We start from the raw sequence: 19,011 nt of genomic DNA, 5'->3' as shown, positions 1-19,011 counted from the left end.
AATGAATTAAAGTTGTAATTCTAAAGGCTTAAGTTCCCCTGCAAAAATTTCAGAGTATGCCCCACTTTGTTAATTATAGACTTAATAGCTGTTCTTATTTTCCTGGACCCCATGCACACTTTCACTACTTTACTTAGCAAATATTGACTGATTATCTACTGTGCAGTAAGGCACTGCAAGCACCGAATTGTCACTTGGGCGATGGGGTATATTCGGAAATTCGCTAATTGTTTCATTTTGTGAGTAGTGGTTTCAGCCACAATATTTGGACACAGAGCAAAGGAGAGAAAGAATAGGATTGGCTAATGTTAAAATCAAAGCTTTGCTGAAAACAGTAATGTGTACTGAAGCAAAGCATTGTCCTCTAGTAGAGGAGGCATAATCGGTATTGAAACAGTGCCTGAAACACTTCATCGGACTGTATTTAAAATGTTTAAAGAACTCTTGGAACAAATAAAGCCCTGAAAAGTTCTTTCAGATTGAAATGAATTCTTGGCGTGCTTTCCCCTCAACTACCAAGGCTCTCTACACAATAGCCTGCTCCAGAGAAGCCAGTGGAAGCAGGGCTTTTGTCTTAATTGTCTAACATGTGTCAAGTGTTTCGTATTTTAGGTGAAAAGCAGGAGGGAAAAAAAAGGTACCTCATTTATGAAACAGATGGAAATGGCAATCCTATTTTGTCTTTGGTGCACTGCTCCTTAGGATTTCACGTGACATTTCCAGATTTAATGAAGTAGTAGATGTCCCTGGATCAGCCTCTCATTGAATGATGTCCCATTTCTACCCCAGATAGGCATTTGGGGTCTGGTTTAGAAATAAGGGGGTGCTGGAGTTGGCAAAGGCACAGAGAAATGGGATAGATTGAAGATGTAAAAGTAACATATGAAGATATGAGGTAAAATATAGGGTAATATTTATCCTCTAGAGAGGAGGGCAGACCTTTCTAATTTACCAACATTAAATAAAAGAATTGACTATGAGAAACTTTAACTATGAGAAAATGAAAATCTTATGCTAAACAAACAAATAAATACAAAGAGGAAAATGTCAAGCCATGGAAAATTACCTGCAGTGCATACGATAGAGAAAGAGTTAGTATTTTTTTTTAAGAGTTAGTATTTTTATTCTGTTTGTAGCTCTTAAAAGTCATTAGGAAAAAGACAAACATCATAGGATGCTCCCTGCCCCCTCCAAAAAAGGGAATGACATAAATAGGGAATTCTTATGAGCAAAGATATAGAAGACAATTGAAAAAAATTCAACTTCTGGGGTGATTAAGTAAATGTTAGATTCTACACTGAGAGGTAATAGCATAAAGTAAATAAAGGCACGGTCTCTGGATTCAGGCTGCCTGGGTTGCTGCCTCAGTTTCCTCATCTATAAAATGAAGGTTATGGGGTTATTTTAAGGGGGAGGCATGCTGATATCATACAGTTGGAATAGTGCCTGGCACATCAAGAATGGTATATAAATGTTAGTTGTTAGTATTTCTCTTATTAAACTGATACATATAAAATGGTAACAGCAAGTGGTGTCAAAGGAGTGGAGACAGGCACTCTTGTACACTGCTGGGGGTACAAATTAGTACAATCTTCTGGGAGGCAATTTAGCATCATGCATTAACCTACATTGCCTTGGGCCAAATTCCACTGTAGAAAATTTCCCCAAGGAAATAAGAAGTCAAATATATGAAGAAAAACTGTAAAGATTTTTTTCAGAGCTATGTATAATGATGCAATACTAGAAAGAACCTAAATGTCCAACAGTAGATTCATTGGACAAATGATTAGATACCCATTTAGTAGAATTCTGTGTAGTCATCAAATGGCATAAGGAAGAACCATGGTACCAGGCATTTTGGGAACAACTGAAATAGGACTTAGATAATGTAGTATATCAGTGCAATTCCTTGGTTGTGAAAATGGTCCTACAGCTTGTTATGGGAAAATGTAGAATATATGTTGAAGTGCCATGAAGTTTGCAGCTCGCTTTCAAATGATTCAGGGAAAAAAAGAACGTAACACATACACACACAACATATATATATATATATATATATATATATATATATATATATATATATCTCCCCATAAATATCTCAGAAAGAGAGAAAGCAAATGTTAACAATGGTGAATCTGGGTGCAGGGCAGAATGGTATTATTTTATCTATCAACATTTCTCTCTGTATGGCATTTTTCAAAACAAAAAAAAGTTGAAAAATGTAGGAAAACATTTAAGGACAGGAAAAATGATATATTTTAAGGGAAAGAGTAGTCTACAAATCAGTATATACAATATGATCTTTTTTTGGTTACAAGATTAGGATAAGGTAGCAGCAGCTGGTATTTACTGGAGCGTTTCTGGGTGCCAGGCACTGTGTTAAGTGTGCATTGTCTCATGTAGCTAAAACCCTATGAGGTTATGAGGCCGTATGATTTTCCCCATGTGAAAAATTAATAGATAGAAATTCGAGATTAAAAACTTACTCAAATCACACAGGCAGCCACTTGTACTCAAACATGGGTCTTTATGATCTCACGTCCACACTTTTCTTTTTTTAGTGAATGAAACATTCTTTAAATTCCATAGTGCTTTACGCTTTTTAAAAGTTTCACACACGTGATTTCACAGAATCCTGTAATAACCCTTTTTCCCCACCCCTATGTTGCCCCTCCCTGCTTCCCTCTCCCCACTGGTAACCACTAGTTTGTTCTCTAGATCTGTGAGTCTGCTTCTTTTTTGTTTTATTCTCTAGTCTGTCATATTTTGTAGATACCACATATAAGTGACATCATACAGTATTTGTCTTTCTCTGTATGACTTATTTCATTCAAGTCCACACTCTTAACTATCACTCTGTTGCACAGAGGAAAGAGCACAAGGCACTGTAGCTGCTGACAGTGAGGCTGATTACACTGAGGGCTGTAAGGGAGGCACATGTCCAACATTTTAAAAAAGTGAAGCAAAGGAGGAGGCGAGTTCTGGAGGGCAGGAGGAGTGTAATAGTTCTTACCAAAGTGGTACCACTTGAAATGGGCTTTGAAGTACCCATAGGAGTACAATAGGGGAAAAAGCATTTGGTACAGAGGGAACAGCATGAGTAAAGACAGACAGTGCATTTAAGAAACTATAATTAGTTTGTGCGGAGCATGGGGGCAGGTTAACCAGGGCAGATGCAATGAGTAAGATTGGACAGCAACCAGCACTACTCCTTTCTGAAGGCGATGTGAGCTGTTTTTGAAAAATGACCCAGGCAGCTGAGCAGTCTGGATGGGAACATGAGACTGTCACTGGGGAGACCATGTAAGTGGCTTTTGGGAACAGTCCCAACAGGAGGTGATGAAGAGTTTTACCAGAATAAGAACAGTGGGGATGAAAAGGGAACAGAATGGAAGCTCCCCACTCTGAAAGTCTGCAGTATTACTTTGGGACAGGCCATAATAGATACACGTCTTGAATTATCATCTTATCTTCCTGAGCTGGTCCTTGGCTTGTTTGTGCTCACAGCTCTACCTGCTCTGCTTTTTCTACTTTGTATCACAGGAACTACCTTTCCCAGACTCCCTCACCCTTCCCTTCTTGATGGGTTTGGCCAATGGGAGGCACTGGCAGAAGATGGGGGACAGGAGGAGGGGAGATCCCAGGGTTTTCTGTCCCTCTCTGTCTGCTGAAGGCTGTGTTCCTGGCAGCAGCTGTGTCTCATCCCTGAGCCCACATCCCGCTGGGCAGCCCTTCGCAATACGGAGCTATCTCTCCTGCTCGGCCTCCATTGTGGCTCTAGATTCTGTCAGATGGCTTGGCTTCTGGGCTCTGGGAACACCATCTTCTCCCCATCTCTTTAGCCCTGGGCACGAAAGAGGCTTCTTGCTGATGCTATGTTCTCCATTGTCTGCTTCCCGTCCTATTTGGCTCCTCAGCTCTCCCACCTACTGTGGAACTGATTCTTTGCAGTAGGTTCCTTCAGATTGAAACAGCTGGGTGGGGAGAGATGTATCTCAGTGGTAGAGCACGTGCTTAGCATGCACGAGGTCCTGGGTTCAATCCCCAGTACCTCTGTTAAAAGAAAAGAAAGGAAGGGAGGGAGGGAGGAAGGAAAGGAAGATAAAGAAAGAAAGAAAAAGAAAGGAAAGAAAGGAAGAAAGAAAGAAAGAAAAAGAGAGAAAGAGGGAAAGAAAGAAAGAAAGAGAGAAAGAAAGAAAGAAAGAAAGAAAGAAAGAAAGACCTAGGGTATTTCTGTTTCCTGGCCAGACTCCTCGCCTAGCTAGACTCCTCGCCTAGAGCAGTGACTGGATCTCTCCATCTTTAGAATTCCACAAAGAGGGAGATAGAATTACTCAAAAAAATATTTGATTGATTCCTGGCCTTGGATTCCAACAATAATCCATATTGGCTCACTTGTGTGAGGTCTGAGAAGAGAAGATACAAAAGTAAAGTGAAGAAGTTCTAATTCCTTCTTCCAGGTGCTTACCTTGGATTATGGTATAGTTTCCACCCATTCATTGATTCATCAATCAACAAATGAATTGAGTACCTAGCAAGTACTAGGCACTTTTCTAGGTGCCAGGGATACAGGAGTGATCCTTTCCTTGTGGAGTTTACATGTTAGTAGAGGACTTTAATGCACCAGTAAGCCACTGGTGGGGTGGAGGGGGCGCAGGATGCTGGCTCATTTTTCCTAGAGTCACTGCCTGGAGATCCCCCATCAGATAATCTGGTTAGGAAATGAGGACTATCAGGTAGAAAATAACAGTAACAGCAGTACCATTTGTGGGGTAGTGGCAGATTCTATGCTAAGACACCTATCTGTACAATCCAAAAAGCATTTCTTGACTATCCACTATGTGCTAGGTGACAGGTTTACTGAAGTGAGCAAGGAAAATAGGTCCACACCCTCTCAGATTCATATAGTCTAGCTGGGATGAAAGACAGTAAGCAAATAATAAGATGAATACATAATTTAAAATTAGGACACATTCTCTGAAGGAGAAGTAAATGCGCTATGGGAGCTATTAATAGGGGAACTTGACCTATCCTAGGGATATTAGTGGTCAGCTAAGTTCTCCCCAAGGAAGTGAAGTTTTGGCTAAGCTTTGAGAGGCTAGTGGTGGGAAATGTTCTGGAACAGTTTTCATTTGCCATTTCACTTAACCCTCATATCAGAGGGTCCAGAAACTCAAGAAGCAGTCTTCCTGTTTTCTTACTGCTCTCTAAGTGCTTGTCACCAACATTGTCAGATTTTTAGCAGACCAGATTGCATGCAAATAATGAACTTGGAAAGACCAGCACCTCCTCCAGAGTCTGTCAACTAAATAAACTGTCCCCCTATGGAATAATACTACTGGTAGAGCAGAAGCTGCGTTTGTGGTAGCCATTACGATTGTTCACAAATATTCCAGTTCCCTTTCTGGGTACGTGTGAGATTATATTTTCATGCTCCTTTGAAGTTAGATAAAGTCGAATGAATGGGCTTAGCCCATGAAATAAGAGCAGAAGTGATGTATACGTATAACTTCCAGGTGAAAACTCTAGAAGTCAGAGTGTTATTCTAATGTCCTCACCCCTTTTCCTGCCTCATCAATTTTGGAAGCACATGTTGAGATGGTGCTTCCAGCTGCCTGGGTCCCTAAGTGAATACTATAAGTAGAGTAACCAACCCTATTGACCCTCTTTGCACATCGGAGCCTGAGCAAGAAACCTTTGCTGTTTCAGGCTGCTGAGATTTGGTGATTGCTTGTTATTGAAGCATAATCTAATATATCCTGACTGATACAGGATTGTTTGTATATTTTCTTTTCCTCTTCTCAGCGATGAGTGAACAGCTGTTCCCTAAAAGACAAGCCAGGCGCATTGCACACCTTATGTCAACGAACTCTCCTAACCCTGACAATTTGAGATAAATGTTATTTCCCAGTTTCAGTTTTGCAGTTGGAAGTCAAGAGCAATCATAGATAGGGTGCTCACTGGGTTTTGTCCAGAGGACAGACTAACTCTAATGCGCATACTTTCCCCACTCACCCTACAGTGTCGCCTGGCTCCTGAGGAAGAAGCAGGAGAGGTTTATGAAGCTGGGCAAAGGGAAAACCTCTGGCTTGGATAATGCCATTTACAGCTTTGCGTAAAATCTCTGGGCTCTAATGGGAGAGAGTGAGTTGATTCTGAATGATTGTGGCCCTGCCTTCCTTCTCATAGTTAATCTTGTAGGTCTACTAATTTTTGTATTTCAGGGAGGTGGGGCATATTGGCCAATCGTGGTCTTAAATAGTTTTAAGAATTATGTCCAAACTCCTTAAAATGCCCACAGGGCCTTGATGCTGGCCTGTGCCTTCCTCCTCAGCCTTATCTTATGGATCCCTTCTTGCATCTCTGAGTAGAGCAACACTGACCTTCTGCCAGTTCCTCCAAATGACTGAGTTCTCTTTTGCCCTAGGACCGTTGTATGTGCTATTTCTGCTTTTTTGGAATATCTTCCATACTAGATAAATTCCTACTCATCCTTAAAGTCTGGCCATCCATGTCACTTCCTCCAGAAAGCCATCTTTAACTCACCCACTGTGGGTCAGGATCCCCTCCTCAGAACTTCGCTGGCACAAAACACATCTCCTATAATTGCGCTGTGGTACTGATTAAGGAAGTGGGATTTGAAGTTGGAATGTCTGGATTAAAATTCTATGTCCACACTTCATAGCCCTTTGACTTTGGGTAAATTACTCAACTTCTTTGAACCTCAGATTTCTCTTCTATAAAGTGGGGATGCTGTGGGATAGGTATGTGTAAAGTGCTTAAAACAGTTGTCCAGTACAAAGTACATTCTCAATAAGCATTAGAATCTACAATGATGATCATATTAACGGACAATTAGGACAATTACGGGTGGAATCTCAGGGGTCAGTAAACCCCAGATATTGTGTATCAGTTGAATACAGATTATGTTTATGCACATGCATACAGCTTTACCAGTCTGTCAAAGGATGAATGGCCCCAAGACACGAAGAATCACTGCTATCAGGGCCATGCTTGCGTTGGGATCTTCTCACAAAGCTGCCTTATATTAACAGGTGCAACTAACACCCCTTGCTTAAAAGTTACCTTTTTAAAGCTCTTTGAATTCAGTGATCTATCTGCTCTGCAAATGAGCAAGCCATTACGCTGACTCTCTATTTCTTTCAGGAGAAAGTTCAGAAGAAGTAGGCACATACATACCTTTCTAAGTGGAGCAGATTGAGGTGGACTCATGAATAGTCTTCTACCCAGTGATAGAATCTTCCAATCACAAAGACACTCACATGGCAAAGGGATCGTTGCTGTGCTTTACACACACTGACTATGCATTCAGGAAAAAGCTGATGTTTGCCAGGGACTTGCTCAGAAATGGTGCATTGAAACATACACAATCTGTTCATTCGTGTGTGTCATCCTTGAACTTCTCCTTTCCTGAAATTCATTGCACTATTAACGTCTGTCTTTCAACTAAAAGCTCAACAAGGGCAAGACCCAGAGGGGAAGGGAAACTGAATCCCCATTGCTCCCCTGCCCCCAACCCCCAGCATCCAGCACTGTGCCTGACCTGTAATAGAAGTAACCAACACTAGTGAGCATTTACACTGCTGACCAGACACTGTTCTAGTGTTCTCATTTAATACTCATTGCCAACCTATTGAAGCATGTAGTGTTATTACCCCCAATTAAAGATGAAGAATGGAGGCACAGAGAGGCTAAGGAACTTGCACAAGGTTACACAGCTAGAAAGTAGTGAAGCCAGGCTTCAAACCCAAATGGTCTTGTTTGTTCCTGCACAAGTAGATACACAGGAAGCACGTGATGACATGATCAACACGTGTGACCTCAGATGCATGAGGCTGGTTCATGTTATGGTTGTTTGGTTGATGGCTATACTTGCTGTTTGGTTTCTAGAATGCTGAAGGACAAAAGATTATATTAGTACTTTGATGGACACGTAGGCTTCAGAATAATGGGCAGGAAATTATTTAATTTTCTTTGGAAAATTGCTTTCTGGCTTTGGTAAAAATGATATCTGTTTTATCATAAAAAGTTTAAAAACACAGAGAAGAATGTTTTAAAAATCATCAGAAAACCAAATAAAAAGTAAAAGAAGACAGTCATCAAGACAGCATGGTATTGGTACAAAAACAGACATATAGAGCAATGGAACAGAATAGAGAGCCCAGAAATGAACCCACAAACTTTTGGTCAACTTATCTTCGACAAAGGAGGCAAGAATATACAATGGAATAAAGACAGTCTCTTCAGCAAATGGTGTTGGGAATACTGGACAGCAGCATGTAAAACAATGAAGCTAGAACACTCCCTTACACCATACACAAAAATAAACTCAAATTGGATCAAAGACTTAAACATAAGATACAATAAACCTCCTAGAGGAAAATATAGGCAAAACATTATCTGACATACATCTCAAAAATTTTCTCCTAGAAAAAATAAAAGCAAGAATAAACAAATGGGACCTAATGAGATTTACAAGCTTCTGCACAGCAAAGGAAACCATAAGTAAAACAAAAAGACAACCTACGGAATGGGAAAAAGTTTTTGCGAATGAAACCAACAAAGGCTTGATCTCCAGAATATATAAGCAGCTCATACGACTCAATGAGAAAAAAGTAAACAACTCAATTCAAAAATGGGCAGAAGACCTAAACAAGCAATTCTCCAGGGAACACATACAAATGATCAATAGGCACATGAAAAAATGCTCAATATCACTAATTATCAGAGAAATGCAAATCAAAACTGTAATGAGGTATCACCTCACACCAGTCAGAATGGCCATCATTCAAAAATCCACAAATGACAAATGCTGGAGAGGCTGTGGAGAAAAGGGAACCCTCCTTCACTGCTGGCGGGAATGCAGTCTGGTGCAGCCACTATGGAAAACAGTGTGGAGATTCCTCAAAAGACTAGGAATAGACTTACCATATGACCCAGGAATCCCACTCCTGGGCATATATCCAGAAGGAACCATACTTCAGGATGATACCTGCACCCTAATGTTCATAGCAGCATTATTTACAATAACCAAGACATGGAAACAGCCTAAATGTCCATCAACAGATGACTGGATAAAGAAGTGGTGGTATATTTATACAATAGAATACTACTCAGCCATAAAAACCAACAACATAACGCCATTTGCAGCAACATGGATGCTCCTGGAGAATGTCATTCTAAGTGAAGTAAGCCAGAAAGAGAAAGAAAAATATCATATGAGATCGCTTGTATGTGGAATCTAAAAAACAAAACCAAAAACAAACAAACAAACAAAAAAGCATAAATGCAAAACAGAAATAGACTCACAGACATAGAATACAAACTTGTGGTTGCCAAGGGGGTGGGGAGTGGGAAGAGATAGACTGGGATTTCAAAACTGTAGAATAGATAAACAAGATTATACTGTATAGCACAGGGAAATATATACAAGATCTTATGGTAGCTCACAGAGAAAAAAAATGTGACAATGAATATATATATGTTCACGTATAACTGAAAAATTGTGCTCTACACTGGAATTTGACACAACATTGTAAAATGATTATAAATCAATAAAAAAATTTAAAAAAAAAGTAAAAGAAGAAAACATCAGGGAGAGAACTAGAATCAACCAAGCTCCTTTAAAAAAAAACACCAAATCATCAGAAATCCAACAAACTACTTATAGCTATGATTCCCATCCATTTAGGCAAGTTTACATATTTATACACATTTTAAGCTCTACATAAATCATTTGACATAAATGGGTTCATATTATACATGCAATTCCAAAACCTGTTTTCAAAAATTTCTTCACTCACCAATGTGTTGTGAAATAAAGATCACCATTATTATTCTTTGCCACTGCTAAGTATTTCCTTGTATGAATGAATATAATTCATTTAAACAGGCTTTATTAAAAGACATTTAGATTGTTTCCCAAAGTCCTGTGTTAAAACAACATGACAAAGAACATCCTGTATACTTTTGAAAAATTCACAAGTATCACGTTTGATAATATCTGAAGATATGATTTCTGGGAATTCCAAAGGAGGGCACAATGACATTTTGATACATGTTGGCAAACTGCCCTTCTTAAAAGATTGCCCTAATTTATGTCCCATCATGAGACACATTCATCACCAATGACTTTATAAATCTTCACTAATCTGATAGGCAGAATAATACCAGTAATTGAATTTCTGTTTTAAAAAAATCTTTAGTGGGTGTTTATTGTCTATCTACATTTCTCAGAGGATAACATAGATTAAACTTCTAGTTTTCAAGAAGAGAGTTATTTATGTACAAAAAGGTTCATCCCAGCATTACTCATACCAGTTAGAAAACAGAAACAACCAAATGGGGAATCAACACACCAGTTAAGGTATAAACATACATTGGAATATTTTGTAGTCACAAAAAAAGAATATTTTGGATGAATATTTTAATAGCATGGGGAAATGATTATACTATGAAGTTTGAAGAAGTTTCTTAAGAAAAAAATAAAAATGCAAAATGATTTGCAGAATAATTCCAACTCTGTTAAAATACATAAGCTTAGAAGAAAAAGACAGGAGAAAATTAGAAAGACTTGCAGGAAACACAAGAAGTCATTAATGTTGATCTGAGATGGAATTTTGGATTATTTTAATTTTCTTCATACTTTTTTGCAGCTGTATTTTCTAATAGTTTGGGGCTAATATTTAACATTTGGCTGATGTGTTTATTATTCTCAGTGCTTGGGGTCACTTGCCTTCAGTTGCTTAACATTATTATTAATGATCTACGTCAATAAATTAAACAGACATATGCTTTGGTTTATCCATAATGCTAAGGAACATGCTCATTAGTACTGGCCTGTTTGGGGGCAAGATCCCGTCTTTCAAGGAGCGTGGCTTCTAGAAGGTGAGAGGAGGCATGTGCTCATCTATAGCATTAGAGGGAACAGCGTGTCTACTAAGACACATCAAGCCTCCTAGACAAGGTGGCATTTCAGCCCAGCCTTGAAGGATCATTTGGATTTTATATGTAACATTTGTCTTTTTTTTCCTGATTCTATCAGAAATGTGTTTATTGCAGAAAATAGGAAAATGTAGAAAACAATAACCGACATATATAGTTATTATCATGTGTGGAACACTGTGCTAAATCCTATATATGGAAAAATCTCATTTAACCCCCCAGCAACCCCAAAAGATGGGTATGATTATTTGTACATGTCAAAGACAAGGAAAGGGAGTATAAAAGATTGAATGAGTGAACTTAGGGTACATGATTGGAAAAGTGGCTGAGGCAGTAATGGAACCCAAGTTGACCTGGTGCCATAGAAAAAAAAATAAATCAGTGTTGATCCCATTGCCTTTAGTCTCTTTTCTTCCCTGTACATGAGGCTTTTCTTGGGTTCTCTTGCTGCCTGCCTCTGAGTGGTCATCACTCAAGCCTCATCTTCACATAGGTAGAAACTGAAGGCATATATGAACGAATGAGATCACCAAGGAAACACACGGAGGAGAAGAGAAAAAGTTCTGGGAGCAAATCCTGAACAACAGAGATGGAGACACCTTCCTAGGTCTAGGCTGGGTGGACAGGAGGTAGCATCAGGGAAAACTTCACAGTGGTGGTAATCTTAGAGCCAAATCTTAAAGGATGAGGTCTGCCAGGTTCAGAAGAGGAAGACAGGTGTCCCTGAACAGAGTGAGCAGAGGGAAGAGCATCTGCAAAGACATATCAAATGCAAGGAACAACATGTTAATTTGGAAAACCAGGAAAGATTTCAGTATGGCTAGAGCATAGGCATGTGTTTGTGTGTGAGTGCATCTGTCTGTGTGTTCGTGTGTGTGCAGGTATCTCTGTAGGTGTATCAGGGCATCTGTGTGTCTATGTGAGTGTGAATTCGTATTCAAGAGGCTAGTGTGATGACAGAGCCTAGAGAAGGAGGCAGGATTCAGCTCATTAAAGACTCAGTATCCCTGTACTTGTTGGTATGTGAAAAAAATACATATATAGAGATTGCTTATGAGAAATTGGCTCATATAATTATGGAGAATGAGAAGTCCCATGATCTGATGTCTGCAAGCTGGAGGCCCAGAAAGGCTCATGGTATAATTCAGTCCAAAGAGCTGAGAACCAGGGGAGCAGGTGATGTAAATTCCAGTTGGAGGGCTGGAGAAGATATGTTCCAGCTCAATCAGTGAGGTGGAGGTGGTGGGGGTGATGAACTCTTCTCTCCTACACCTTCTGTTTTATTCAGTCCCTCAGCAGACTGGATGAGGCTCAACCACATTGGGGAGAGCAATTTACTGATTCCATCAATTCAGATGCTAATCCCATCTGGAAAAACCCTCATAGACATACCCAGAAACAATGTTTAGTCTGGGCACCTGTGTCAAATTGATACATGAAATTAACCATCACAATCCCTTATAAAGGGTTTGGAATGTTGTGGAAAGCATCTGGGAACAAAGTGAGGAGATCCCTGAAGGCCAGCTAATCAATATAAACTTAATTTATCTGGAAGGCAAAGGGAAGCATTTGAATTTTTTTCAAGAGAGGAATGACAAGATAGGAACTGGGCTTTTGGAAGATTCTTGGACTGGATGGTTTGGAGAAGGAAAAGGCAGGAGAGAGGGAGACCAGTCAGGAGAATATTACAATAGTCAATAGTGAGAGGTGATGGGCATATGCATTAGGATGGTAGCTACAGGGTGATGGTGGTTTATTGGGGTGAAGGGATGGGTGGCTTTTAATTTCAAGCTCTGGTTAGCTGGTTTACTGAGTGTTAACAAGACACCAGGCTCCAAACGGAGTCGCTTATGCTAAGTTACTCCTCTTCACCAAACTGACGCTTACTCACTGTTGTGGCTCTCCCAGAAATGGAATCTTAAACTAGTTAATCAGGAATCTCCTGTTCAGCACTAGTTAGGTAGTCTGCCTGATAGACCCCTGCCATCCCCTAGAGGAAAGTAACCTTGCAAAAACTAACCTGCTTTTTTCTGTCTAGTATACCTTCCTTATTCCTGCTCCCTTCTGCCTATAACAGTCTTTCATTTTATACAGCTCATCCAAGCTCCTTTCTTTCTGCTAGATTGGATACTGCCATATTCATGAATCATTGAATAAAGCCAATAAGATCTTTAAAATTTACTCAGTTGAATTTTGTTATTGTTTTTAACATGAAGGATTGGGGCTACCTTCCGGTAGGGGGGCACTTTTAAGCTGGAAATTCAGAGGAAGCCTGATGGGGAGAGTCCCCTACTCCAGGCAGAGAGAGTGGGAACTAGTGATCCCCAGGTGAATAAGAGATGGTTTTTGCCCTGGTGGGTGAGTACAAATAAGACAATGCTATTTGACATAAAATTCAACTAAATCATGCATGTATATCCTTCTTTAGTAAAAAACAAACAAAAAAACACCTCTCCTCTGTGCAAATTTACCCCTTTCAAAGCTGAGCTGTCTGGAAGCATACCCACCAGAACAGCAAAGTGTGACATAAGCCTTACCCACAGTGCAACCCCAGGCATTTGAAGGAGGGAGTCTAGTTAGTAGGCCCTGGCGCTAGATGTCTGATGTCCAGAGACAGCCTTTCAGTGATGTCCATTGCCCCGATCCCTCTGCTTGCCTGGTTTATTTCCTTCCACTTTGGGGCAAACTAGGACAGAAAGAGGGCCACATTAATTGGTTTGGGGACTCGAAGGTGGAGGAGGCTGGAGAGGAAGAAAAAAACGCTTCGTGTATTAGAGAAAGAAAAAGGAAAGTGAAATTCGAAACGCAGGGGCAGAAAGCGACCCCAGGCAGACACTTTGTGAACCGCTGGGGGGAGCACAACACGGTAGGTGGGTGGGTCACCTGCCCAACCTACCATTCTTCTTTTCTGGTATCAAAGCCGAAGCCTGAGGGGCAGCTTCTGCGTCTCTACGCTCCCACGGGACCCCCGGTTCCAAGGCACTCTGCTCCCCACTTCCTGTAGCCTTTGGTCACGGGCCGGGGGGCGTGTGAGGGGCGGGGCTGCGTGGAGCTGAGGAATTTTTTTTTTTAAGAGATAATTAGCATCCTTCAATACCATTGGCTCTCCGCCGGCCCTGCTTTACATAAGCCCGCCCCGCTGGCTGCGCGGGGTTTGCGGGGTTCGAGAGGGTTTGCAGCCGCCGCGGTTGCTGCTGCGCTTCAGTGAGAGAACCCCGGGCCGGGAGCCGGGAGCTGAGGAGCCCAGAGCCGAGAGCCAGCTGCCGGCAGAGCTGCTGCCTTGGCGGTATCTGGGTCGATTTCTGTCCTACGAACACCGAGGCCGGCGTCCAGGGGCTTCTGCGTCCAGCCTGGCCCAGTCACGAGCGGTTCAGACACTATTATTTTATTCTGGAAGAAAGGGGCGAGTCCGGCGTGAGCTTCCCTCCCGGCCTGGCTCTCTCCTCAGCGCGCCCCAGCTCTGGCCCGGGCTCTGGAAGATGACTCCCTTGTCTGCCCTGTGTATTCCGGCGGCGAAGGCTCGGGGAGGCAGCCGAAAGTAGAAACACTTTGTACTAGCGTCTGGTGGAAGAGTGAGCCGAGTCGGCGCGGACTCAGCTCTACCCGCGCCCGGGCGCCCGCTGCTCTTCGCTGCTCCTTCCCCTCAGCTCCCCGGCGGCCGCAGCATGAAGTGGCGCAGCGATGGCCAGGAGAGGTAAGAAGCCCGTGGTGCGGACACTGGAGGATCTGACACTGGACTCGGGTTATGGTGGCGCGGCGGACTCGGTGCGCTCCTCCAACTTGTCTCTGTGCTGTTCCGACTCGCACCCGGCGTCCCCGTATGGCGGGAGCTGCTGGCCGCCTCTAGCTGACTCCATGCACAGCCGGCACAACAGCTTTGACACTGTCAACACTGCCCTGGTGGAAGACTCCGAGGGGCTGGACTGCGCCGGCCAGCACTGCTCTCGGCTGCTGCCGGACCTAGACGAGGTACCCTGGACCCTCCAGGAACTGGAGGCGCTGCTGCTGCGCTCCCGGGATCCCCGGGCAGGCCCGGTGGCCCCCAGCGGCCTGCCCAAAGACGCGCTGGCCAAGCTGTCGACGCTGGTGAGCCGGGCTCTGGTACGCATCGCCAAAGAGGCTCAGCGCCTGAGCCTGCGCTTCGCTAAGTGCACCAAGTACGAGATCCAGAGCGCCATGGAGATCGTGCTGTCCTGGGGCCTCGCGGCACACTGCACGGCGGCCGCGCTGTCCGCCCTGTCCCTCTACAACATGAGCAGTGCCGGCGGCGACCGCCTGGGCCGCGGCAAATCGGCGCGCTGCGGCCTCACCTTCTCCGTGGGCCGCGTGTACCGCTGGATGGTCGACAGCCGCGTGGCGCTGCGCATCCACGAGCACGCAGCTATCTACCTGACAGCCTGCATGGAGAGCCTCTTCCGGGATATCTACGCGCGGGTCGTGGCCTCCGGGCTGCCCAGGAGCTGCAGCGGCCCGGGCTCCAGCTCCGGCTCAGGCCCCGGAGCGGCCCCCGCGGCGGATAAGGAGCGGGAGACTCCTGGAGGCGGAGCGGCGAGTGGCGGCGCCTGCAGCGCAGCTAGCAGCGCCAGCGGGGGCAGCAGCTGTTGCGCCCCACCGGCCGCCGCTGCTGCCGCTGTAGCCGCAGCCCCATCGGTCGCCGCCGCCAACCACCACCATCACCACCACCACGCACTCCACGAGGCGCCCAAGTTCACCGTGGAGACGCTGGAGCACACGGTCAACAACGACTCCGAGATATGGGGGCTCCTTCAGCCTTACCAGCACCTCATCTGCGGGAAGAATGCCAGCGGTAAGTGACCGCACGGGTGCCTCCCTCTCCTCCTCTACCCGGCCAACAAGCATTGCAAGTTTGCTTCCTGACCCCCCTCCCGCGTCCGTCTGGCCGCCCACTGTTGTCTCACGCCTCTAAGGGGACAGCCGAGCTGGAGGCGGCCAGAAACCCGTCTGATTCCTCCTACTTTGGGGATCCGCGTACTTTACGCCGCTGGTGGGGTCCCAAGTCCGAGAGTGCAAGGTTCCGCCCCGAATGCGGCGGCTGCCTCCTGCAGGCAGTGGGAAGAATCCAACACCAGTTTTGGGGGCAGATTTGCAATCAGTTGAGCTTAGTACATATTTCTGTCAGAACCCTGTGGGTTTTTTTTTTTTTTTTTGACCTTGAAGATGCCAAATATACGTGTGCACGAGTTTGGAACTCGGGAGAAGGTCATTCCTCCCTCAGCCTCCGAGTTCGTGTACTTCCCCGCGCCCTCGGGGACACTGTCAGTGCGCGGGTGAAGCAGCAGCCCCGCGGCGGTAAACGCAGAATGTCTGAGAACTCACTCGACCTAAAAAGAGACGGGGAGAGGTGTGGGTGGTGAGAGGGTGGAGTGGGAAGATTTACAAGTCCCAGGTTTTTCCGGGGCAATTTTTAAGGGCTAGAGCGCACAGCTGGTGGGTGCTGTGCAACGGGCAGACCCCCAGATTCCGACCTCCCAGCTCTCGCCGCGGTCGGTTGTCAGGGGGCTGTTATCACTTGGCTTAAGGAGCGCCACTAGGGACCTGGTCAGGATGGGAGTGGGGCGGGGTTCTAGACGGAATGTCAGTTTAGGACGTCGTTTGCAGCAGGTTCTGTCATTCCCTCCCGCACCCCTGTTTTTAAGGCCGGCACTGGGTGGCTTTGAGCCTGCAGTTCTGGCTGAGGAGGGAGTGGGGCTGGGAGGGCTTGTTTTCGAGCTGGAGCTGGCGGTCCCGCTTGTCTGTGAAAGACGGAGCTAGACACTTCAAAGCTTCAATTTTCCCCAGGAAATGGTAGAAGCGTAACTGGAGACTCCAAAAGCGAATTAAAACTTTGTTACATATTCAGCGGTTTGGCTGGAGGTTGCGTGGTTGGAGGTGAAATGAAGTCTTTCTGGGCAGATTTCATTCATGTTGCTGCCTGTCGGTTTCCCCAGGGCTGAAGCAGAGATGCGGCGGGCGCGGCTCGACCTCTAGGGGTGCCAAGTGTGTGCCTGTGAGTGTGCGCAGAAGCGAGCAGCTCAAGCAGAAGCCCTTAGGAAACCGAACCTCCAGCTATCCGTCCCCTCACCTGGCTTTGATCATCGTTGGAGGAGGGGAAGGAAGAAGCAAAGCGTGTGTGTGTGTGTGTGTGTGTGTGTGTGTGTGTGTGTAGTGGGGACAGGATGGCGACTTCCGCGTTGATCGCCAAGACTCCTCCGGCCTCTTTGCCAGAGCCCTTCCCCCTCTGCTGCCAGTCAAGGGCGCAACATTTAAACGGAGGGTACCTGTTAGGCTTCCCATGCCCTCCCACCTCCACCGGTGAAATCCTGATGAGATGGAAACATCTGCGAGAAGGCACTGGTCTTTGTGTGAGCTTCTTCTGGAGGCAGAGGAGGATTCACCTGCAAACCCTAGAAGCGTTGGACTGGGTAGTTCTTTGTTTGAAACCCTACCCTAAGAAAAAATGCAGGAGGCTTAATTTCTTCCCACCATGTGAGGGAGATGACCCTCATTACAGGGGCTCTTTGCCATTCTCTTGAAGTTATGACTCTGGGTGAGTCACTCCTTTTCTGAGCCTCAGTCTCCTCATCTGTAAAATAAGGGTCTAGATCTGTGAGACACCCCCAAGTCCTGTGGTAGCACTGTCTGTGTTAGTAGCCTCTATATTTTTTCAAACTGGTTTTACCTTTATGATCTTTAACATCTTTTAAAAACCATTTTTGTGTTTATCCTTTTTGGAATAAGTATAATTTGAGGAAGGAGGAGACCGCAGAGCTGGTTTGGGGTAGGGTGAGTGTGTGGCGGTTGGGGTTTGCTGCCATCACAGCATTCCCCACACCACAGAGCTTAACTTTTGGGTTTCAGGGCCCCTTCAGCCATCTCTTAATATGAAATATACTGTAATTTCATTGTGATCCCTTCATCTCTTTTCCTTGGGCTTGTTTAAAATTGCAGGAAGAGGTAAGGAATGAGCAATTAATTTCTTAGGTGTCTGAAACATACATTAAACATCAAACCTATTTCTTCAACTGTATTGCATGACAGTCCTTCTGATCTGCAAGGCTTATTAAGGAGTCCATGCCTTACATAATCTCCCCCTCCACCTTAACTCAGTAGCATCACTTATTAATTCATTTGTTCATCACTATTTATTGAACAGTTACTAAATATAGGGGCTGAGCAGGCACTGAGGTACAGAGCTAATAACAACTAACACACATCCTACACTACTCTGTATATTGACCCATTTAATCTTCAACATTCCCTTGAAAAATTACTACTCTTATCACCATTATACAGAGGAGGAAACTGAGGTGCAAGGAGCTTAACTGTCTTGCTCTTTAGTGACAGATGAGTTCCCTGCCTTCAGGCCATCCTACCTTCATTACCTACATAGCGGAACTGAGGCCCTTCATAGCTTGACAGTTTTTCTATCCTAATTTATACACCTTTTGTTCCTATGAAGCTGAACTGGGCAGTACTGGATTTTATGTTTTTATATCCTCCGTCAAGTCTAAGAGAGGGCCTGGTACCCAGTTGGAGCTCATTAGACGCCTACTGAGTTGAGCAAGCTATTGTGTAATATTATACAATGACACCCAGAAAAAAACAATTGAATTCTGAGTTCCTTGAATCACCTTTTTAAGTCTTTCTACCTTGGTTACCCCTTCTTACTGCCATCTCTGCACCTGTCCACTCTTCTAATTTGCAGCTCCTAAGGCCCGAGGAATCATGAAATGGATCACATGGGCCTCAACTCAGAAAACAAAAGATAATTGACTCTAAGTGTGGGCTTGGTTGCTCTCAAGAATCACACATATGCACTTAGGGCATGAACTCTGTGGTGACTGTCTTATTCTTCAGAGCTGGTTTTTTTCTTATGTTGATTTTCAGCTGTTTTAAAGAGCTGAGGTAACAGCTAAGAGACTTCAGTGAGTGTTGCATTTCTGTGGGGTTTTTAAAATTTGGCTTAATTGATTTTGCTAAAATTAAATAAGGAGCAGGCAGAAGTGCTTCATCACACCATTATCTATTCTAGTCATTTTACCTTAA

At 44.2% G+C, this 19,011-nt stretch overlaps 1 protein-coding gene across 10 annotated transcripts in view; it reads left to right on the top strand.

The window, feature by feature from the left end:
* BTBD11 (BTB domain containing 11) overlaps positions 1 to 19,011 on the top strand; it is a 445,015-nt gene that overhangs the window by 138,053 nt on the left and 287,951 nt on the right. The window contains exon 1 of one of the 10 annotated variants that reach the window (XM_032493387.1): positions 14,124 to 15,772. The exons of 8 other annotated variants lie outside the window; for them this stretch is intronic. In XM_032493387.1, the coding sequence (XP_032349278.1) occupies positions 14,647 to 15,772 (1,126 nt within the window). In that variant the 5' untranslated portion in view covers positions 14,124 to 14,646. Of the gene's footprint in view, positions 1 to 14,123; positions 15,773 to 19,011 lie in introns of those variants that run through there. One more of the 10 variants, XM_032493386.1, reaches the window with a different exon arrangement.

Source organism: Camelus ferus, chromosome 12, assembly GCF_009834535.1.
Source record: "Camelus ferus isolate YT-003-E chromosome 12, BCGSAC_Cfer_1.0, whole genome shotgun sequence".
NCBI lineage: Eukaryota > Metazoa > Chordata > Mammalia > Artiodactyla > Camelidae > Camelus > Camelus ferus.
The sequence above is the reverse complement of the archived record's forward strand: the minus strand, read 5'-3'. Positions and strand labels throughout refer to the sequence as shown.